This window comes from Pelmatolapia mariae, linkage group LG14 (assembly GCF_036321145.2).
Source record: "Pelmatolapia mariae isolate MD_Pm_ZW linkage group LG14, Pm_UMD_F_2, whole genome shotgun sequence".
Lineage (NCBI taxonomy): Eukaryota > Metazoa > Chordata > Actinopteri > Cichliformes > Cichlidae > Pelmatolapia > Pelmatolapia mariae.
Genome location: NC_086239.1, coordinates 27,745,643 through 27,769,009, shown reverse-complemented (window position 1 = coordinate 27,769,009; position 23,367 = coordinate 27,745,643). Strand labels below are relative to the sequence as shown.

The window sequence follows — 23,367 nt, the reverse complement described above, 5'->3', positions numbered from 1 at the left end:
TTTCCTTTCTTTATGAATAAATTACATTACACTTACACAGCAACCTACCCCGGTGCCCAGGAATATTATCAAATTAGAAGTGTAAATTAATTGTGTATCTGATAGGAAAGAAATTTATTGCCATGCTGCTCTCTACTGGTGGAAATTGTAGGCATGTTGCACCTTTGGCCAAATATACTTTGCTGTTTCCTAGACCATTTAGTTTTAAATAACAATAATTAGGCGCAATGTCCCTTTTTAATCTGTACTGATTAGTACCAGTTGTGTTCTTCATGATTCAAAACTGGTATTAATAAAATAATGGAAAGGAAGTAATGAATAATAAATACCAATGAAATCGTAACAGCAAAGGAACGTTAACAATAAGCAAGACAACTGAAAGACAATACCCAGACAGTAAAAGCTACCATATGCAGTTTAATTTAGTCGATAAAATCTTTTAGTCTTGTGTTTTAAAAAGTGAATTTTAAAAAGATGCTACAGAGTCTGCAAGTGGCAAAAGCCACCTTTAGATGTAGTCACTACTTTGAAAGGGCAGAAGGGTCACATCCTAGGATGTAAGTGTATGAACTGAGCAATATGGTCAACGTTTCCGCTATGTAACTAGGGCCAGCATTAATTTAACAGTGGTTAGTAACATTTGAAATCAATTCTAAAATATACAGGAAGCCCGTGGAGAGATGCCATGATTATGGTGATGTGATAAAGTCTACTAAAACCATTAAAAAAGGCTTTCTGCTATGTTCTAAACTAGCTGAAGGTGGAAGAGTGACTTTTCATTTATATCAAAGAGAATAAATTGCAGTATTAGGATGCATGTGTGGAGGACTCCTTTCACATCTGAGTATGAGGATACTGGTTTTATTCTGGGGTTGCTTTTTATTTCAAGGAAGCAAGACTGGAGAACTGGACAACCCAAACCTGAATAAACTGAAACTCCTGTATCTCTTTATATTTGTAAAAAAAAAAAGAGCCAAGAGAACTTTTATCGCTATTCATGCCGTTTGTGGGACTGAACAATAACATTTTTTATTCTGATCTATAAAGTGGAAGAAAATGTGGCGTCTTCTAATATTTAGCATCAATATCACAGCAATAGCTAGGTCTCTGGGCCACTGTGTCTATGGTGACCAACAAACTTCTTTCTAAAAGATAAGAATGCAACAATCAACTGCAGAATCCTTGATAAGACCCTTAGTTTTACATTATACACCCTTCCAAATGCAATCCAAATTTATTCATAAATCACATTTAAAAACAACAAAGTTGACAAACATGCTGTACATGAAACAAAGGGTTACACAAAAAAATAAGAGATACCATATGCACCATACATACACGCACACACTGAAAGAATTGCCAAAAAAGAAAAGATTGCATACATTTTCATTAATATGAAGATGATAGGTCATTATATTTATTCATGAAGACCGAAGACACAATTAGTTAAACTACAAGCATGTCTTAAAAACATAAAGGCCTGGATGTCCCATAATCATCTTCTCCTAAATACCAACTATATTCCAATTATAACAGAGCACTTCACTTTTTTCAGACTGTAGGCTTTCTTGTGGTTCCTAGGGTATTTAAAAGTAGAATGTGGCACAGAGCCTTTAGTTAGAAAGCCCCTCTATTGCGGGATCAGCTACCAACTTGGATTTAGGAGACATACTGTCAAGAGATTTATTCTAAAGACACTTCTTCAGCTAAGAGTCTAAGGGTAGAAACACACAGACGCTGCAGCATTTACTTGTATACAAGGGCGATCACAGAACGCTCACACCAGAGTGGGGGCCCTGCGATGCGCGCTCTGTTCCTGCACTTGTCTTTATTTATATACAAAAGTAATACAACAGTGAATACGTCTATTCATAGGCAGAGGAATGTTAGTGTGTAGGGAGTGAAGATAAGAGTGGTTCAGGTGTATGTATGTGTGTTGCGGGATACAGAAAGACGCGGCCCCTCTTCTTGTTAGGGAGCGTCAGATAAGAGTGTCCAGCTCTCCTCTTCCTGGTAGGAGTGAAATAATAACAGCTTGTTAAGCTGTAAGAAAGAATTTATAAAACAGTCCTGTAGTGGACAACAGTCTAAGTCATAAAAAGGTCAACATCAGTATTCTATCATATGCAAACTTATATCATTAAAAGATTATACTGACCACTAGAGTACAACTTTCCATTGACACATACACCCTCTCTAGTTTTAAGATTAAACTCAGAACTTTCCTTTGTGATAAAGCTTATAAATTAGTTGGGGCTGGCACAACTGAACTTGAACCATGCCTTTTACTGCTGCAGGACTTCCTGTGATACACTGTGGTGTGTTGAGCACTTCTTTTTCACCCACCACTTTTCACTCATTACGTGTTTATATACCACTGCAGCATGTCATTAAAATTTTGTCTTCTCTCTACCTTAGTCTATGTTCTGTCCTATCTCCTTATGTTCTGGTTTGCTTTTCTCTTCTCTTTCTTCTTTTCTCTTTCCCCTCACCTCCCAACCACTTGTGGAAGATAGCTGCTCCTCCCTGAGCCTGATTCGGTTAGTTTCTTCCTGTTAAAAGGGAGTATTTCTTTCCCTCCCATGCAAAATGCTTGCTCATAGGGGTTTGTATGATTGTCGGGTTTTCCCCAGAATACTGAGGGGGTTTTTCTACCTTGTAATATAAGGTGTTCTAAGGCCTATCTTATTCTAATTTGGTACTATATAAATAAAGCTTAATTGAACTGAAAACATCTTTTAAGATGATCTAAAGGATCATCATCTAAAGATCTGTCGAACCTCATGAAACTCTGACATACATCTACTGTATTTATCTACTGTATTTTATATTCAGGTTAAGTTGCTGTTTCTTGTCTATTGCACATTTTAACTGTATAGCACCTGCCATTTATATCTTACACAGTACTGTCCATACACTCAGGATGGTGGGTCAATTCAAGCATGATCATATGTTATCTTTAAATATTAAATTTATAGTTTAGTTTAATTTAGCCAGAATATTGCCTACTTTTTGGCATTTTTGTATTTTGTATTTCGACTGTTCTCTATGTCGAAGCACAATGTGTGGTCTTTTTTGCACTGATGTTATGTATATGTGCACACTGTGGAACCTGAGCTTCACAGTTTTGTCTCTTTGCATACAGGTGATATAACAATAAAATTCACATTGGCTTTATCTGTATAACTACAGTGAGAGAAGATGACAGAATAGCATACACTACTCAGCCACGACATTAGAAACAGTGGCAAGTGAAAGAACATCATTAGTCATTTTGCTAATGATGCAGTGTTCTGCTGGGAAATATTTGGTATTGACATTTATGTTGATGACAAAACTGATTTCAGCGACCACACACATAAGGGCAATACAGGAGCTTAGAAAGGCTCATCGAACAAGCACGTTAGGTTAATTTAATGGTTCTTAAACTCTGGTGCGGCCCCACTGGTAGGACATAGAGCCACAGCAAGTGGGATTTGGATGACCAGAAGCTAAATATAGAATAAAACTAAGTTAAATTAATAAAAACACAAGTTATGTCATCAAAAAGTACCGTTTCTTCTGTCTTTAATAACCGATACAAATGTGGGGAGTGGGCTGTGTGGGCGAGTGTGGTGAGAGGTTGTCTGTCTCTGAGATCAACTAGAGTAGAGACCTGTTCAGGACGTTATGGGATAAACAACATTCCCCTCGCAGAGAAAACGTAAGAAAATTTATATATGTATCAGATAGATAATCCACCTCAGCCAGGGTCTTCTTCATATTTATGAGATTGTGGGCGGACATTAATATTACGTGCATCGTGTAGACGTATGACGTTGTGCCCACGTCTTACGTCAACTTAAAATCGAAGTAGATTTCTCCAGGCGTACACTCCTTATTTCTGTATTGTAACTAACATTTTTGTACATAAATTCTTTAACATAGTATGCTTAAAGCCACAGAGGCTCACCACTGTACAGGAACCCCCTTAAGGAGTACCACGCATGGGATCGAAAGCTACGCTTCTCAGCTAAGCTAACGTTGCTGCATCTTTTAGCAAAACTTGCTAGCTAAGAAGCTAACGCTACCGTCGAGCTAGCTATGCATTACTACTAGCCTAGCCCGCTAACCAGTGACAACTGACAAAGGTAAACAACAAATCTTTTGAGTCTCTTCAGTTTAAATCATCACTTGAGTAACTTAATCTTGCTATCTGGCTAAAACCTCTGGCCGATCAGAATAGCGTTTTAACATTCTCGTTTTTACCGCTAAGACTGAAGTACGAGGCGGAGAAAAGGGGCAGCAACAGCGTCAACGAAAAACAATACAAATCTCGATCCCTCATCACAGACTAGGCCAACCGAGCTAACTCCAGCTAACCGCTGTCTAATGCTTAGCTGCCGGGTGTAATATTCGTCTGTTTTAGTCTAAGAAACCCTCGCAGCAAGGTGAGAACCGGAGCTTTCAGCCGAGCACCCAGCTTTGTTCATAAAATCAACATTATAGCTCATACTGTTACAGGTGATACCGTTTGCAGTGCTGGGAGTTAGCAGTTTTGACATGTAACTGAAGTTACCCTTGCTCGTTAGTGATTACATGTCTGCGATTCATTTTCTCTGTAAGAGAAAGCAGTATTAGTTTCTGTAAAAAAAGAGGCATTATTCACTTATGTTTTTTGAATAGCAGACGTTTTTTGCTCTACGTTTTACTGACCCAGTCCCTTATTGATAACTGTGTTGACACACCTTTTGTGAATGGCTCATCTGTATAATGATGCTATGACTTAAGAAGCATAGACCTGGGAGAGGTCTTTATAATGCCTATGATAAAGCAGTAGTCTGTTTTATTTGCACTTTGTGCCATAATCTCTGATTAATGATCATGATATAAGATTAGACCCTCATTGTCAGTTATTTTTTCCTCTCCCTCAGGTTGATGATCCATTGTATGATCTAACAGAGTCATTACTGTTACCTTGTTTGCAAAGTTGAGGCAATAGATTACTCAACTGCCTTATTTTAACATAAGCTACTTCTGGCTGCTCCCTTGCAGTGATGTTACATTTAAGAAGTTTTTCCTTGTATGTGATTTTAGAATTAATGTGACAGTTCACCGAATGTCTAGTTTAAGTATGCAATGTGGTTTGCTTTCTGTGTTTGTTTTGTAATAGGGCGCAGATGATCCAGAACATGCCGGAATGAAAAAAATATTTTCCTGTTTGTGTGATTAGCCACTACAGTTGACACTCACTTTCAGCCTAAAGACATCCTGTGAAAAATCCACGCCACATCCCTCGCTGAAGTTTCTCCTGCATCTGAACCATGTGAGGGTCCCTCGGTCCAGTCTGAGGGGAATCCCAGGACTGTTGAAAATACAACCCCGCTGTGCGGGGCTGGACTCAACCCATCTGTGTCTGAGAGAGCAGCCTTTCCTGTAGCCCGCTCCCTGTTGGCACATTCTTTTTCTCCTTACCAAGGAGACGCGCCATGATGTTCCGAGACCAGGTAGGTATCCTCACAGATTGGTTCAAAGGCTGGAATGAGTGTGAACAGACAGTGGCGCTGCTGTCCCTCCTGAAAAGGGCATCCCGCACCCAGGCTCGCTTTCTACACATCTGCCTTGAACACTGGCTGGCAGATTGCACTGACATCCACATCCTTGAAGCTGAGGCCAACAATGCAGGTAGCTGAGAGCTTAAGTGTCCTTTATTATTAATTACTTTATAATTACAGAGCCATGTTAATTGTTTTTTCTAAAATGAAAGACAGCATACATTAAATAATAAAATGTTAATCACATGTAAAAATCTTTTTGTCATTAGCAATTGTCAGCCAATGGCACCAGGAACCAAAAGAGAAAGTGGTCTCCTTGCTGTTGTCCCATCTGCCTCTGCTGCAACCACGTAATAGTGAGGCCAAATGTGAGTACATGAAGCTGCTGCAGAAGGTTTTGAGTCACACTATTGAGAGTAGCCTGTTTGTGGAAGAAAGCAGGCAGCTGCTATCTTATGCCCTCATCCACCCTGCGACCACACTGGATGACCGCACATCTCTCGCCATGTGGCTGAACCACCTGGAGGAGCACCTTTCCAGTGGGTATACACCACGTGCTCCATCCAGCCCTTACCACCCACGCCAAAGCTCAGATGAGTGGCCCAGTTCTGCAGAGTCTCTGGACCCTGGCCTTGTTTGGCACGACAAGTCTCCTTCATCCAGCACACCTTCAGCAGGCCAGAACGGACACATGTCATTCCCAGGCGGGATGTCCTCACCTATTAACAGCAATAATACAGGTAATATTTGTCATTCAACTCTCATTTTTCATCTTTTGGGAAAACATAAAGAAGAAGTGGTTTAGTAAAAGCACGAGTTGTCAGTCACGAGCATATCGACTATGTTTTACAAACAACTTTTTTTGTTGTTGCTCATATCTGAAATGTTTCCCTTTCCAGGCCTTGGTGGGCAGATGCAGCCCAGCCCTCAGAAGAAGTCCATGTCCATTATTTCTTCCAGTCCCCAGGCTTGTGGGTCTGAGTGGGTTAGCCAGGATGACGCATTGGGCCGGCAGAACTTTATTCAGTCAGATCACGCACCCCTTTCGCCCCAGAGCAGCGTAGCTTCTTCAGGCAGTGAGCAGACAGAAGAACAAGGCTCTGTTCGCAACACCTTCCAGGAGGATGGTAGTGGCATGAAAGGTCAGAGTTCTTTACCTAACCAGTCCAAGAGCACTAAAAACTCTGGTAAAAGCGATGCACAGACAACAGCTGGGGTGATTTTAAGCCAAAATATGTGACTTTTTTTGTAACTCCCCCCCCTTTTTTTGTTCTAGATGTTCCTGCATGGTTGAAGAGTCTCCGCCTTCATAAATATGCATCACTTTTCTCCCAGATGACCTATGAGGAGATGATGATTCTCACAGAGCAGCACCTGGAGTCACAGGTTTTTAAGCCTCCTTTTTGCATATGCTGGCGCCAGGCTTTGATTATTCTACACTCCTTATCAATTGTGAACATTATTGTCCTCAAACCTGATGATACATCAGCTCTCAATGAGGCATGAAATTAAACAACGCACCCTACAGTTATATCGACCCAGTCGCACATACAAATGGTGCGATTTTGCCTCTGCCCCTTGGCTTTAATGAAACAGATGGTGATTAGGTCTGTTATTTAGTAACTGTATAAATTGCCCAGTGTTCCCTCAAGAAATGACTTTCCTGCTTCTTATGCCATCTTGCTATTTTCTCTCTCTCCTTTTTAGAACGTCACTAAAGGAGCACGACATAAGATTGCCTTGAGTATCCAAAAACTGCGAGAGAGGCAGAGTGTGCTCAAGTCTTTAGAAAAGGTAATTCAAATTGGATAATATTTTTCTCAAGCTAAAAAAAAAAATAGCAGTGGTGCTTTGTCTTGATGAATTTTCAATTGCACTGATCAAAATTGCACTTGACTATGTACTTGGTGACAATCATGTGATTTAGCTCCACTGGGAAATTCCCAGTCTGCTTGTTGGCATAGAAACATGGAGGAGGGCTGGTAGGAATTCAGTGTCTTCCTGTAAGACATTTCAGTGGAGCAAACGTTTGCTTTGCTACAGCCTAAATCTGGATTTCCGACTTGGAAATCAATCTTTCCGCTCACAACAGCACCCGTAAAACTTAAGCTATCATATGACAGTGATGTCATCATCTCTTGTCAGGATATTTTGGAAGGGGGAAACCTACGTAATGCCCTCCAGGAGCTGCAGCAGATCATCATCACACCTATTAAGGCCTACAGTCCACCCACTGCAGCACAGACTGCTTCAGACACCACCACCTCACCTTCAGATTCTACAAAAACAGGAACGGATAAAGAGCCGGCCCCAGAGGGCTTCCAATCCAACAATCCACCTCCCTGTGATGGAGATTCCTCAGGTGCACCCATCTCAGATGGTGACATTGCTGGACAGTTCACTCGTGTTATGGGTAAAGGTAAGAATACAGTAGAGGTTTTACGGAGTAGATGAAGGTTGCTAATTAGATTGGTGGCCAAGTCCTTATTGGAATCTCTCTTACAACTTTCTTATAAAAGCTATGAATTTAGATTTCATACCCAGGTCAGGATATTGTATAAAACAAAAATACTTAGAATAATCCATTTTCACCAACCCCCATTAACAGAGATCAGCAGGTATCACTCACACTGAAGGGTACTGTGGCTTTTTTCCCCCCTTCAGTTTGCACCCAGTTGCTGGTGTCAAGGCCAGATGAAGAAAATATCAGCTGTTACCTTCAGCTAATTGAGAAGTGTCTGACACATGAGGTAAGAAACTGAAGATGAAGCTTTTTCTCTGTTTGCTCATATATGTGTGGATGCAGTTGTAAATGGAACTTGTGACAACCTTAAAACACAAATATAATGCCTTTAAAAAGATCTTTTTAAAAAATCTTGCCTGTTTCTTTCTTGAACTGAAAAATAAATACAGATTCCAAATGCCTTTCCAGAAATCCTGCTAATACTTCGTTCATTATTTCACTCCTTTTTGCTGTCTTGTTTTGACAGGCTTTCACAGAAACTCACAAGAAAAGGCTGGTCTCCTGGAAGCAGCAGGTCCTCAAACTGCTCCGCCTGTTCCCTCGGAAAGCTATGCTGGACATGCCTGGGTACCGTCAGAAAGGGTGAGAGTGCTGGCCTTCTTTTACCTTTGATCTTCCTCTTTAGCAGAAGAGCTGTCACATCAGTTTATTGTAATTCTGGATTCATCTCTGTTATCTGTTAGCTTGATTTTCTTTCCCTTCTTTTTAGTTTCCTCTTTTCCTAATTGAAATTGCTGCTGTCATTTCTTAAGAAATGGCTGTAATAGTTCAATAATCCTTATAATTTTTAAGGCATGTTTCTCTGGTGTTTGTTTTGCTACTCCAGCTGGACCTATGGGTCCAACTCCCTCCCCACAGCAGGTTCTGTAAGTGGAGGTGTAGGGCGGCGCGGCCAAAGGCAGTTCCAGATGACCCCTCGTGGACTTCCAGCTGGACGCATGTGTCTCCCAGCTGGTATTGGGGGAGCTTCTCCACGGCACACTCTCACTAGTCCTGCGCTGACAGGACAGGGTAGACAAGTCAGTATTTTAAATGTTATAATTATATTATGACATCAAGTTGTAACATGCATTACTAAGTTTAACTTCTATACAGATTAGATGGCCTATGAAAAAAAATCAAATATTAAAAGATTTAATGACTTAAAACCAGTTGTTCTCAAATTGTAAACCCCACTGGTGACAAATAGTGAGCTAAGTGGTGTAGAAATGACCCAGAAAAAAATAGTGGAGGGTAAATTTGAATAGTTTTGTGTGAAAGTTTTGGCCAGTATGAAGCACGTTAAAACAGTCATACATCTTTGTTCTGAAAGCAAAAAAACTCCCCCCAAAAAGAGGTTTAATCAGTACAGATTTGACAGTAAAACTGGTTTCATAGTTTTATATAATTTGAGTGTTTTTATTTGAGAACCTAGCTGAAGGTTTAAGAAACTTTGCCAGTTTTCCTGGATAAGTGATGTTTGTGTAAGGAGAACTTGTGTTTTCCAATATATAGAGCCTGTGGTTTGCCAACCCTGGAGGCAGTAACAGCATGCCAAGTCAGAGTCGCAGCTCTGTACAGCGGACCCACTCGCTCCCTGTCCACACTTCCCCACAAACCATGCTCATGTTCCAGCAGCAAGGTATATATATATGCACTAACCCACAAACTGTCATAGTGCTTGTTTAATGTACCACATTCTGTGCCAACATGTAAACACAACCTTCTTGACATCTTGGGATTCCTGTTTACACTTTATAACACCTAGCTTTACCTACATGTTCTGAAAGTATTTTTTTTAAATGCCTAACTGGAAATGGCTATTGGAATATTTGAAAGCTCTGGGTCTCAGTCTGAGTTTTGCAAGTAGAACAAGCTACACAACCTCTGTGAAAAAGAAAAAAAAAAAAAAAGCTATGAATTGGTCAGATGCCAGAATGGAGAGTGTCTCTCCCTCTGTGCCAAGGACAAACTAACAAGACGGCTTAGCAGCATGTTGCAGAAAACAATCTGTCGCCTTGTATAGTATACATAACCTTTTGGTTGCCTTGTCTTGTGTGCCAGATGCCAGACGTGAGCATTGCAAATTTACCTGTAATGGATCTGTCGTGTTTTAGCAGAGTCAGCTTCGGATATTTCCATAAAGGAGTGTGTGAAAGCCAGAAATGTATAGTTCCACAGACATGAACTCAGTATGGTTGTAGTTTCAGTGTCTACACTCAGGCAGTTTCATATTCTTGTATGCTTAATAATGCAAAGAACCAAAAACCTAAAAAATACAGCATTTCTAATTGACTGAGTCCAAATCTGAATACTGGCTTTAAGATTGTGTTGCATTTTTTAAATGATCGATTGAATAAATGTTGGAAATATTTAATTGCAAACTAAGGTTTGGTCCTGCACAACAGACCATGTTTCCTAATTTACTGCGCTTCAGGCAGCTTACTGCTTATGAACAGAAGTGTTCCTGAACTCTGCTGACCTTGTTATGTTTGTGATTCAATGCTTAAATCTGTATTTTTAATATAGTGGCATCTACAGTCATCTGCCTCTGACTTTCCTCTTATGGCATGTTGTTTTTGTTGCACGCTTTTCCTACACTTCATTTAGTGTAACAACATGCCTGCATCCATACATCATACACCTTATTTTTCATTTCTAGCTTTAGCATAACCAGTCAAAGCAAAACATACATGCAAGTAAAAAGGGTGTGTGAAAGCAGACAGAATTATACAGCATGATGGTAGGACTCTCAGATATAAACCTTTTTATTCTTTTGGAAGTTTTGTTCCTCGGTACAGAGGCAAAACAAAACTATTGTAGCATAATATGTTCTTTGAGTATCCCAGAGGATTCCTTATAAAGCTGTCTAGACATCACTGTCAGCCAAACACCTAAATGCCTTTGTGGAAGTTCAACTTTCAAGCTCCGTTTTACTTCTGCTTCTCAGACCAGTATTGTACTATCGATCATGTCTTTATTCTCTTGAAACTGATTGAAATTTACACCTTACATCAGAATACACCTAAGGCTTTGCAGTCACAGTCTGCTTTTTTAAGTAAGTGAAATGCTAACTGATGTAAGAAAGAAAAGAGGATTGCAAAGGCAGACCTATATCTCACTCTTGAGTTAAAAAAAACCCAACTGTTTGTAAGTATAAATTACATTTCATTAAACACTTTTAAAAATACAGTAAAATGATGTTAAACCTTAGACTTTTACACCATTTATACAAATTCTTGTGCCAGTTACCTCCATTTTTCGTAATGTTCATACTGTTTAATTCGGTTGAAACTGACTATCTGTAGATATGCCTTGTCTTGTTTGTTTAGAAAACAGAACTACTCCCTTTATTAGTGTTACTCACTTCAATTTTAGATTACAGCACCAAGGTGAGCTGAGCATTAGCAACATTGTGATGATTATTCTTTTGCACACAGTAGCCACATGTGCACATTGTGTTTCAATAATGTAATCTAAATGTGAATCAGGCAGATTAATCTGCGTTAATGCAGATTTTATATATAAATGGGTTTTTTGATTGTTTGTTTTCTAAATTTAGTGTTGTGACAGTATGTCATTTCCTAACGTTCCTGTGGACTAATAGTTTTATTCATTTCCTCAGAATGCCAAGTTCCAGGTGCTGACCTGGAGATCAACCCTACGCTGGAATCACTGTGCCTCAGTATGACAGAGCATGCCTTAGGGGGTAAGTGTCAGCAACTTTAAATGGGACACTGGTTGGCAAACTTGTACACAGCTTTCAGCTAGAGCAGAAGAGCAGGGGTGGACAGCCCACGATCCCCTTAACTGTGACTCCTGCAAGCTTTAAAAAACAAAATAAAACAAAAAAAGATGTAATCCTGTAATCCTTCTTAATGTGCAGCTTTTATTCTTTTATTGTTTGGTAGGAGGAGCTTAAATAAATCTTTTGATATTGAAGGTTGCTGACCCAAGAACTAGTCAAATGGGAGAAAAAGAGCCCTTTAAACGAAAGACAGTGTAAAAAATGGATATACCCAGAGAAGTTTTTACTATTGTTTTTTCAGCCACAAGCTACCTTACATGCTTGACAGGGTCAAATTTTACTTTATCAGCTAATGCTAGCAGGCTTGATTAGAATGTTGCATCTATAAACTGTATGGGTGCAACTCAGACACACATTTGAGGTAATTAGTGCCAAGTGAGACTAATAAAATACTAGAATTTCACTCACCAAAACTGAAATAAAAGAAGCCATAACATTAGTCAGATAATCCATTGAAAAGGCTCCAACAGCATAGACACAGTGAACAGTTTAATGAGTCAAAGTAGTGGATGAGGCCTAGCAGTCTTGATCAGCTCCAGCTGCCTGTGGCAGGACACCTGTCTGTCAGAGTGGCCACACCCCTGACTCAGTTATTCAAGTGGATGAGTTACAAAAGAATTCACCCCATTTAGAGTGGGATCAAAGCCAGATTGTTTTATGGTTATTAATTCTGTTTGACATTTTAACATGGGGGGGGTCTGTGCAGTGCTCTATTTGGAAGAGAAACTCGAGTAGCAATTAGAGGAACTGCACTGCCACTTCTATGTTGGCTTAATTTTTAAGCTCTGGAGGTTGCACCTGTGTTTCAACATCAGTATCTCTGTATAATTGTCCAGTATTGTGGTTGTAAATAATTTATGAGATGGATGAATTTTGGAAAATGTTATATTTTCATTCCTTTAACTGATGCGGCTAAAGTTATGTTCTGTTTTGGCTTTGTATATCTTAAAATAAGGATGCGTAAAGGGCCTGAGGGCCAGAAGCAGCATAAATCTTAATAGAAATCTGCAGATTGTCTGTATACTGGATAGTATGTGTTAAATCAGTGATACTGCAAGACAGAAGCCAATTTAAATTTCATAGGATTTAGTGTTTTTAATTTTCTTAATGTTACTAATATATGTATCTAACAGTAAGTTTAGCAGCAGGACAGTGACATGGCCCTTCAGCGATGCCATGCTTATCACATTGTGATTATAAATGTAATGTACCTTAACGTGTCTCCGTTCTACCCCTCAGATGGAACAGACCGGACTTCAACAATATGAAAAGAAGAAAGGAAAAATACACTTCATTTGAGGCCTATTCAGTTCCTCATCACCCAGCACAAAGATAAACGTATGCTTCAGAAAACCAGGCAAAGCAGTCACTACAAAATGACAAAAAAACTGTGTATATGTTCTCTAATATTTTTGTACGTTATTATATACAACTAAGTTTATTAAAAATGGAATACAGATGATTATTATATTGCAGGACAGAGAAAAAAAAGGTTAACTGTTCAAACTGCTCCGTGTCACCTGCAGGACTGTGGCATGATGTGCAGAGGCTCAGTTTGCCGTTGTGAGAGAAAAACAGTAGATTGGTGCTTTCATAAAGGGGTTCCGCCCTATGAGTTACTCTTCTTTTCCTTCTGCCTTGGAATAAGGCTTTCTATCCAAAACACACTGACACAACAGCCTCTGCACCATATAATGTGTAGATTCTGAAGATTTCCAGCCAGAGTTAAGGCACTTTTAATAAATGAACTTTGATATTAGGCACTAAATGGTATTTGGCTCAATTACACACTTACTGAGGTTCCCCTTGTAGTCAGGTGCTGATATACAGACACCAGTATGCTTTCTAGCCACCGTAATCATTCTTTAACCTGTGATAGCTGGGGCTTTTATTGGTTGAAACTTGGTCAGCTTTCCTTGGTTCTTTTTGTCGTCTCTAATGAGCATGTTTTTGTGTCAAAGGAAGGAGAGAGATGACCAAAAGGCTTGAAGAACAGCTTGTAATTCAACCACAGGTTTATCCTTTGTCTTGGTTGTTTTTCCCTTGAACATGTAGTCAAAATAGAAGTGACTCTCCTCCTCTAAACTTCTACCAAGCCAAAGAGAAGGGTTGTGTGACTGTCAATTTGAGAAAGACATTTATAGTGAAATGGTATACTATTTTTTAAAAAAGAACAGCGGTTTAAAGAATTTATGCCAGCTGCAATTTGTCTCTGTTATTTTATGCCCTACTACATAAATGATGATGAATCTCATTTTGTGCCGAGGAATCCCCAGAGGGGTGAGTAAGGGCTGTGGGGTTTGTACTGTGTGAGAGCTGATTTGATATTGAATTGATAAAAGCAAGGAGCGCAGAGTGTTTTCAATTTACAATCTAATGCCAGGCGAGAAAACTAAATGAAACCCCTCTCAACCCTCTGGCCCCCTTATGATTGGCTTTGGAAAATGAAGCTTGATCTCATAATAAATGCTATGGAGCACAGCGCCTCACCCTCGCAGTGCCCTCTTCCTCAAATGGCCAATGTGATGATTTGATGAATCATACTTTTCAAGGTGCTTGACGATGTCCATCTTTTTTCTGTTTGTGTCTCAGTGTGTTTCAGTCTCAGAACCCTAACATTATCATGTGGTATCAGTGTTGAATCAAAAACTGTCTTATACAGCCTCTGTCTGTGAATGTGGCAGAGCCGGAGGTGCATGTACGTGTAATATGGTCTTAACTTTTGGATCACTTTTGGTTGCAACATAAGGCAGGGATAACCATTCAAATTATTATTTCATCAAAAATAGGAGGTCTGTCTAGTAAAGATGGTTATTTACAGATATCTTTTTTTTTCCAATTGTATTTTTTACTCTCCCTTGATATTGATAACTTATGCTTATTTTCTATAATCGCATGTTTTGCCACACTAATACCGCACTGTTGTAGATAGAGGGCATGGTGGTTGATGGTGCCCAGTGTCACCGGAGAACAGAAATCTTGCAACTAATGTTGTATGTTTATATCGCCTAAATGTCACTGTTTACATCTCTCTGGGATGATGCCAGATTCATGTTCTGTGATGTCATGCATAATCCATTGTCTCACAATCTAACACAAAGAACTGAAGCCTTCTCACACCTGAGCAGGCTGGGTAGATCCCAAAAGCAAGTCTTCTACCCCCCCAATCCGTGGACTCCATATGAGTTGCAGTAGTGTTTTTTTTTTTTTTGTTTGTTTTGTTTTGTTTGTTTGTTTGTTTGTTTGTTTGTTTTCAAAGGTATAACTATATGAGGCACTTAACAGCTCTTTTTTTTTTTTTGTTGTTGTTTTTGGTCATGTGGTGGTGAGAAAGAATTGTTTCTCAAGCCTTGTGATTAAACTGTTTAGCTGTCATGTTCTCATAAACTGTTTATGTGGTGCCTGAAATTCTCGCTCCAGCATCCTCAGCTTTTGTTTTAATAATGGTCATGAGAAGCATCCTAGTCATAGATTTCTTCAGAGCAGGCTCTTGGGATTATCTGACTTGTTAAAAGCATCACACTCATGCCCGCAAAGGACTTCAGTGAGTTAGCAATGGTGGCTTTAAGACTTCTGTCTTTTATTTTTAACTCTTCATTATCCTGTATACCAACTATGTTGTTGCAGATGGCTCAGATTATCCTTCTCATGGCCTCTGTTGCTTTGGACAGCCTACTTGTTACTTCAAATAGACACAGAGGTACAGTGTGGCAGATTTCTACAAGAGTGTGTGTGCGTGTGTGTGCGTGTGTGTTTATAAAGATGATGCAGCAGGGGGGTGACAATGCTTTTCTGAGCCACATAATCATGATGTGATTATGAGTAAACTGAACACTAATAACTGGCCAAGGAATATGTTTACTCCATGTTTACATTCCAAGATGCGTGATATTAGTTGAGAAGTGCATGTATTAGTTTCAGGCTGGTGTATTTTAACATGCCACGCACCCACTACGGAGGTACAAAGCCTGTGTCGCATGGAGACGTCTACCAAGTGGTCCTGAGACCATGTTCATGTCCCAGCATGGCTTTATTATTGAATTAATGTAGCCCACCAGCTGCATATATCTATCTTGTACCAGTTATATTTAATTCTAAAACTCTCCCCCAACTTTTTCTAATGTTTTATGAACCTTTTTGCATCACATGCTTACACTCTACTTTTTTACTGTCACTCATATGTGAATGGTCTGAAATGCAACATCCGTCGGATCATTGACAGTCCAAATAAAGAGGTTCAGTTCTTTTGCAAATTAACTTGTGGTCTGTGTTTGTGTCTGTCCTTTTTTTTTTTTTTTATTATGAGGCTTCGGGAAACTCGTGAGTCGCTTTTAAGATGCTCTTGTGTTGAAAGAGTGGCCACATTGATGCCGCAGAGTACGTTTTTACTTCCGGGTTGCGCGGTTCTCGCAGTTCATCAAGCTAATGCGAGCTAGTCATCTCGCTGTTAATAACGGCTTTAGTTTAAATAAGAAGAAACAACGTCTGTTTGGTGTGGGAACTTGATTGCAACTTCTTAGGTATGTTCAACATGCGTGTTGTGGCCGTATAAGCCCGATGTAAATGTCTGTAGGCAAGGCAAAGACCTTCCTACCGCAGAAAAGTAGAGTTAGCGGATGGCTAGCTGTGCTTAGCATGTATCAACACTGTACAGCTGTCGGCTAACAATGTTAGCTTGTTAGTTCTTGCTTAGTGTATTTCACGCTGCATAAATGATTAAGTACTTAATTTGGCTGGTAAATTTACATCTTTAATGACGATTGAGGTCGGCTCAGTTGTAGAGTTACGAGTTCGTAAATCTTTACTTTTAAGTCGATCATCCCCGGTGTCTCGATAATAGCGGGTGGTGTGATTTGTGAGGACAGCTCGATCCCAGATAATACTGCTGCCCCTGGTAGGTTTGTTAAAACTGAAACAGTTTTAACATTTCTATAAGTTGCTGAGACACTAACGTTAAAAAAAAGTTTATTGCTGTTTAAGAATGGTATAAAGCTTTGTTCATAAAACATTTTCAGAAGTTGTGTCACAGAGTGCTTTTCAAGGAAGTGCTTTATAAGACACCTAATCAAATAAAAGGAAGCCTAATGCAGGAAAGAGAAAGTGGGTGTTTTTACCATTAGTCAACCTTCATGTGAAATTTAATATCTAAATGTTTCTAAAAGCCAGCTCCTCTAACAAGACAGGACATAAGACATGGGGGCAACAGCTGGAGCCTAATTGAATTAAACATAAGAAAATCTAAACATGGGTGTAAAAATGAAAGCATGAATTACAATCCGAAATAATCACTAATGTTAATAAAATGAATTATCTGTCATTCTTTGTTTAATTTATCTTGTCTATGCTGTACATAGCGGGACAGCCACAGAAGTACATTCACAAAGCCCCTGGAAAGCATTGCTAACCGTGGCCAACAAACTTGAACTTTTTCTACCCCACTTCAGATGTCAAAAAATCTTAATATCGCGAGCCCTGTAATTAAAAAAAAAGTATATTATTATTACCTTTGGATTTCTAGCAAAAAAGGGACCCGCATTGAATTTTGCTCGAAGCTGTGAGCACCAAATAAATAATTAAATAACTTTAGGTTTGTGTGATATTTTTCACCTTGTTGACCACTCAAAGTCTTAAGAATTGCTGCAACTCTGTTACTGGAAACAATGCAATGGATTTTGCCTTGTGTTGCTGTACAAACTGCATAACAACATAATTTCTAGTTTACCTTCAGGCATCTCTTTCTCCACTATATTCTGCAAAGGGAAAAGAACTTTTAACTGCACTTGTTCGACAACAGTCCATTATCAGCCAACCGATTCATTGACTCTATTTAGATGGACTCTGATATCAGTTCTGCTGAAAGCTGTGATATGCTAAAATTCACACTGGACATAACATTTTTACAGAAAAAGCAGAGGTCACAAAACTTATAAAGCAGTTTAGCTCTTCAAAATTTGTTGTTAGTACTTCTCCTTTAGTTCCTAAATCATGTGTTGTTATGTGTTATTTGTGTATTCTTTTGTAATAAAGTTTTGTAATATGTATTCTGCTCCCAGTACGCACACCTCTGTGTACTCATCTGATGTCATAGAAACTCAAGATTTCTTAATGTTAAAAAGACTCTCTTGTGCAGTCTAACAATACCATAAACCAACATTTGGCCTGTATAGTTTTTTTCTCCTCTTTTCTCTACCTAAGATTCAAGTCTGAGTTAAAAAAAAAAGAAAAAAAGAACTGTAGATTAATCAATAATGAAAATGTCAGTCTCGGCTCTAGAGTCAACACCTTTCTAAAACAATTTAAACAAAAATAAACCTTAGATTTCAATGCAGTGAAATTCTGAGAAGTGCTATTGTGTTGGATTGCATCAGTTTTATATGAGCATTTGAAATAAACTGGCAACAAAGTGTGCGTCACCAGAATTTTGACATTATGTTATCTATAAATATTCCATAAGGTTGAAGCTGAGCTTTGAACAGACTTTTCTTTTTTGTTTTTCAGGCATTGTAAAGTCTGTATGGCCACTATACATGGATGGTGAGAGTGACATGTCAGGATGTGGATGGAAATCATTTGCTGAAAGATAACTGTAATTAGCTGTTCCTTGGAAATTTCCTGGATTGGTGAAACTGTCTCCACATATTCCGTCATGTCATTACCAAAGGAGTCAGGGAACCGAGGAAAAGATCGAGAGAGGGGGGCTCGTCCCAAGGTGAGACAGAGCCGGTCAGAGGAGAGACGAGATGCAGGCGGTGGAAGGAAAGGTGCAAAGGGGAAGAAAAAAGGCCTTTCCTCCCACGACGCTGCGGCTGAGCGACCTGTCAGTGATGGCTTTGAGTATGGTGAGCTGTTGAGTGAACTGGAGTCCAGGGACCAATCTTCCCCTTCCCCTCTGAGGGATAGTTGGAGATGGCAGGGCTTTGAAGTAGCTGCCTCATTACTAGGACAGGAACGAGTAACAGCAAGACCAACTCTGGGAGCGACTGGCTCTGCTGCAGAGTTACCCACATCTAGTGAAGGTGAGGGGAGAGGGTCAAGCAGCAGTCGCACGCTCAGGCAAAAAATCCAAGATGCAATGGGGCAGTGTTTCCCAATAAAGACACACACTGCAGCGGCACCAGCTCCACCGCCGCAGGCTCTTTCATCATCAAGTGCCTGTGGCTCCTCGAGGCGCAAGATCCATCTCAGTGAGTTGATGTTGGATGACTGCCCTTTCCCTGTAGGATCAGAGCTGGCTCAGAAATGGTATCTCATTAAACAACACACGGCCCCCATTACCCAGCCTCCCCTGCTAGATTCTACAGTAGTGTGCACTGCCCCGACTTCAGCCATGGCAGCTGCAGTGGAGGATGTGGATGACCGATTACGAGAGCGCAGGCGCATCAGCATTGAACAAGGGGTTGAGCCACCTCCCAATGCAGAGATCCACACATTTGAGGTTACAGCCCAAATTAACCCTCTCTACAAGCACGGCCCAAAGCTGGCTCATGGTATGAATGACTTAGCTGAGACTGACAGAACCTCCGTCCATCAGCAACAGCAGCTTCTTCTCCAAAGACAGCAGCAACACCAACTCCTCTTACAGAGCTGTTTGGACACTTTGGATGAAGTTGCAGCCTCAGCCTCTGCATCAGCCTCCGTCCACACCTGCGACGCTGTCTCCGACGCTTTGGTTGACCCAGACATAACTGCGACCAGCATGACCTCTGGAGCAATTCTTCCTCAGACTGAGCATCACAAATCTCACGATAGCTACCGCATTCACACTCAGATTGATTACATTCACTGTTTAGTTCCCGACCTGCTGCAGATCATAAACCTCCCATGTTACTGGGGAGTCATGGACCGCTACGAGGCAGAGACATTGCTGGAGGGAAAGCCTGAAGGCACCTTTCTACTGCGGGACTCTGCCCAGGAAGACTACCTCTTTTCAGTTAGCTTCCGCCGCTATGGCCGCTCACTACATGCACGTATTGAACAGTGGAATCACAACTTTAGCTTTGATGTTCATGACCCCAGTGTCTTCCACGCGCCCACAGTTACAGGACTGCTAGAGCACTACAAGGATCCCAACTCCTGCATGTTCTTCGAGCCCCTCCTGTCCAACCCCATCCACCGCACACAGCCCTTCAGCTTGCAGCACATCTGTCGAGCGGTCATTAGCAGCTGCACCACCTATGATGGCATTAATATGCTTCCCATTCCAAATGCTTTAAAAAAGCACCTGAAAGAATACCACTATAAACAAAGAGTACGTGTACGGCGAATGGATACCTGGTGGGAATGAAAAACAACAAAACACTGACTTAGAGAAACTTCCAAATACATTTTTAATGCAAGTCTCACTAAACTGAACTGAGAAGTGAGTCTTATTCTTCACTCCGTATGGCTGTATTAACCTACACCACACTGTACTTATTTATTATATTCCTGCTGTACAGGTCTTAACAAATTGTACTAAACAACACTGATGAGGCAATATGTAATCTCACTGTTCTTGCACACTCAGTTCTTTATCCTCAAATTAAACAGACTTATTTAGATGTGTGTTGTTCACAGCTATCCTCACATATCATCTGTGTTTTCAAGTGTGACTAAATCAGCTTAATTATCTAACGATGGGAGGGGGGGGGGGGGGGGGGGGGGGAAGAGTCCTAGAGTGAAAGGAGATGATTATAATCAAGTTGTTCATCAGTCACGTGCTGAGAAGGTGAAACACGCACTGACAAGGTTTCTTTCTTGTAAGTGAGGTGCTGAAGTACAGCACGTCTGTGGTATTAATCATAATTTCCTACATAGCCCAGGGCTGATCATAAGGGATGACAGTTAGGTGCATATGCTACGTGGTCCTATTAAAGATGCAAAGGCTTGTCACTCACTGGATTTGATAATGTGCTCACATTAGTTTTTAGTTTAATTTTTACTTTTAACTACAATTAAAGACTAACTAACATCCCGTGGTATCAGTCCTGTCTTTGCTGCAGTTATGTACAAGTATTCTTTCGCTGGTGGGTGTAGCTCCCGGTGCTTCTAGTGGAGACACTGGACGCGGTGAAACTAATTTGAAAATGTCCTTCTCCCAGGGAGTGAAGTAAAACACTCCATTTTCTTTTATACCTTTCTTTAGCACAGTGTGATTTTTTTTTTTTTTCCACGTTCATTTTAAGTGTGCAAGTCTTATACTCAGATTCTAAACCTTTCAGCTTCAATCCTAAGCTGTTGGTTTCCCGTACAGTTAAATTACTGCAGTCAGTGCTGGCAGTCTTCATTAGTTTAGTCAGGATTACATGTGGCTTGCATGAACCTGTCAGCCGCATTGTGATCAGAATGTAATTATAAAGCCCTGTGGTTTATGTACCTTATTTTGCCCAAACTCTGACTTTTGTGCATTTCCATAAGTCCAGAAGTTGAATCTGTTTTATACATTTTTTCCCTATGCATCTAATTGTGATGTGAAGGGAGAAAATTGATCTTGTTGCTATACTTCCTGCTGGGTGTATTTGAAAGAGGTAGGGTGTCTCCACACTAATCTTCCGTTTCAGCAGTTCAATGACAAAATTACCATAATGAAGTAGCACTGGTGAATCTTAATTAACAGGGAGAATGATGGGAGATGGAATGAATTTGAGCTTTTTTCTGGGCTGACATGAAGTCAGTTACCAAGACAAAAATCAGTACGCTCTAAAAGCTCTGCAAAGAGAAATCAGTCCTAAACTAAAACCCTTAAGGTGCTGAAAAAGGGAACAGCTTACAGTGTGTAAATCTAAATGCTGGGGAAGAGTAGGGTCGTAAAGGCTATAGTGTAATAAATAAAATACAATGCTATGTGATGCATCTGTGTTGAATGCTCAGAAACACTGAAGTTTAAACATAAAAACAAATCACCAAAAAATGTACTGTCTTCTCATCAGACTGTAAAATCTTGCTTTATGTGTGTTGAGTTGAACATACACAATCCGTACAATCTATTTTATTAATATTACCTGACTAAAATAAACATATTTATGTATAATTCTGTCCCGAGTTTGCATATGAGCACTGCAAATCTCGCAAATGAAGTGTTTACACATTTGCGTGTTTAAACTTCCAATTACCAAAGCAACGCAGAAAGACTGAAGCATTTCACGCAGGTCAGACTTACGTGGTCAGTGACATATTTATGACTTATTTTGAGAGTAATTCCAAATTTTTACCCCTGCAGGGGAGTCATTCACTCCTATGTGTGAACAGCATTTTGTATTAATGAATACACAGAAGAGACACCCCCACTGCTAATTGTTGTGTGCACTAAGTAATGGTAGTCACAAAAGCCAACCATCCCAGTGTTAATGAGAAACCATGGAGATGGGACCTAGTTCGTCCTCTGAGCCACTGTGATGTTGTTTTCTCCCTGAGATGGCTCATTTGACATGCAGAATGTAAATCATCCATGACAAGCACTCATCCAATAATGAGGCTGCTATTATTTAAGCAGCAGTTCCAATGCACCATTAAAGTCTGCATTCAAAATGCGAAGTCAGAGCCTTTGACCTTTGTGTACTTAATTAAGTCACCATAAAAACTCCACAATAAAATGAGTGATGGAAGACATTTGACCTGTCATGCATACACAAGTGTGGGCTACACCAGCAATTTGAGTCCCTGAACAGCTCGAGGTTTGTGCATCTTCCACCGGTATGCAAGACTCTGCAATCAGGTATTCATGGCAGAAATAATCCAGTAATAAGATGGGGTTTTTTTGTGTCTGTGCAACATATTCCCATAGATTTTTGTAGCTATAAAGAACTGTAACCAAATTCATATATGCATTCCTGGAAAGCAGTTTTAACAGCTTGCTAATTATTACTTATGCTGGCACCCTGTCAGTCAGCATTTACAATGAGTTTCCAGCAGAGCAGATCAGCTAAAGATGCTAAATTTTTTTAAATTTGTTTAAAAGCAAGCATACAATTCAGCATGCATTGTTTGAATTTGTAAGTTGTCAATGCGATACCATTTAGTTGTCTTTAAATACAGCTAAGCAAGCTCTTTATTTACCCAATAAATGCAATAATTCTATGTAGGGCTTATTAGGAAATTACAGACCTGCAAAATAAAGAGTTGCCATTTTATTTTATAATTGCTATTAAAGAAAAAAGAAATTCCAGAGATAATTTCAGTTAGTTCAAAATGCTGTATTACTGCAAGCACAGCAGGTGGCTGTAAAGAGCTTCAGTGTGTTCCCCCCTGGCTCCTCTCAGTACCGTGTGATTTGTGTGTGGTGCATTGAGATGGAGGGATTGAGTTAGTTTTTTTTTTTTTTTTTTTTTCAGCTGGCAGCACGGTGGCACTCATCATGCAGGTATTACAGGTCCTGGGGTAAAAAGAGGACTTTTCTTTCCCTGGATCATGAGGCCCAGAGGAATGGGATGCTCAAGCAAATCAGAAAGCTCATTGGCTACACATACTTAGTGTGTTTGTGCCTGTTTGGACCCGTTTTCCTCTGAGCCTAATCTCTACAGTTGAGAATCACGAGGGTGGAGAAT

General features: G+C 40.0%; 2 protein-coding genes across 4 annotated transcripts; both read left to right on the top strand.

Moving 5' to 3' along the window:
• Positions 1-3,831: 3,831 nt before the first annotated feature.
• Positions 3,832-16,102, top strand: LOC134641094 (protein Smaug homolog 2). 3 transcript variants are annotated; one of them, XM_063493302.1, is made up of 14 exons: positions 3,832-4,130; positions 4,256-4,430; positions 5,153-5,664; positions 5,804-6,274; positions 6,434-6,676; positions 6,811-6,920; positions 7,242-7,328; positions 7,680-7,953; positions 8,199-8,284; positions 8,525-8,640; positions 8,885-9,077; positions 9,553-9,679; positions 11,663-11,746; positions 13,085-16,102. In XM_063493302.1, the coding sequence occupies exons 3-14, from the start codon at positions 5,469-5,471 to the stop codon at positions 13,111-13,113; spliced, it is 2,016 nt and encodes a 671-aa protein (XP_063349372.1). In that variant the 5' UTR covers positions 3,832-4,130; positions 4,256-4,430; positions 5,153-5,468; the 3' UTR covers positions 13,114-16,102. The 3 variants fall into 3 exon arrangements, with proteins under 3 accessions (XP_063349372.1, XP_063349369.1, XP_063349371.1); XM_063493299.1 differs by lacking the exon at positions 4,256-4,430; XM_063493301.1 differs by lacking the exon at positions 3,832-4,130 and having other exon boundaries at positions 4,144-4,430.
• Positions 16,103-16,250: 148 nt separating this feature from the next.
• socs9 (suppressor of cytokine signaling 9) lies at positions 16,251-20,470 on the top strand. The gene is made up of 2 exons (XM_063493890.1): positions 16,251-16,365; positions 18,344-20,470. Exon 2 carries the CDS (start codon positions 18,492-18,494, stop codon positions 20,127-20,129), a length of 1,638 nt encoding a protein of 545 aa, XP_063349960.1. The 5' UTR covers positions 16,251-16,365; positions 18,344-18,491; the 3' UTR covers positions 20,130-20,470.
• Positions 20,471-23,367: the final 2,897 nt, after the last annotated feature.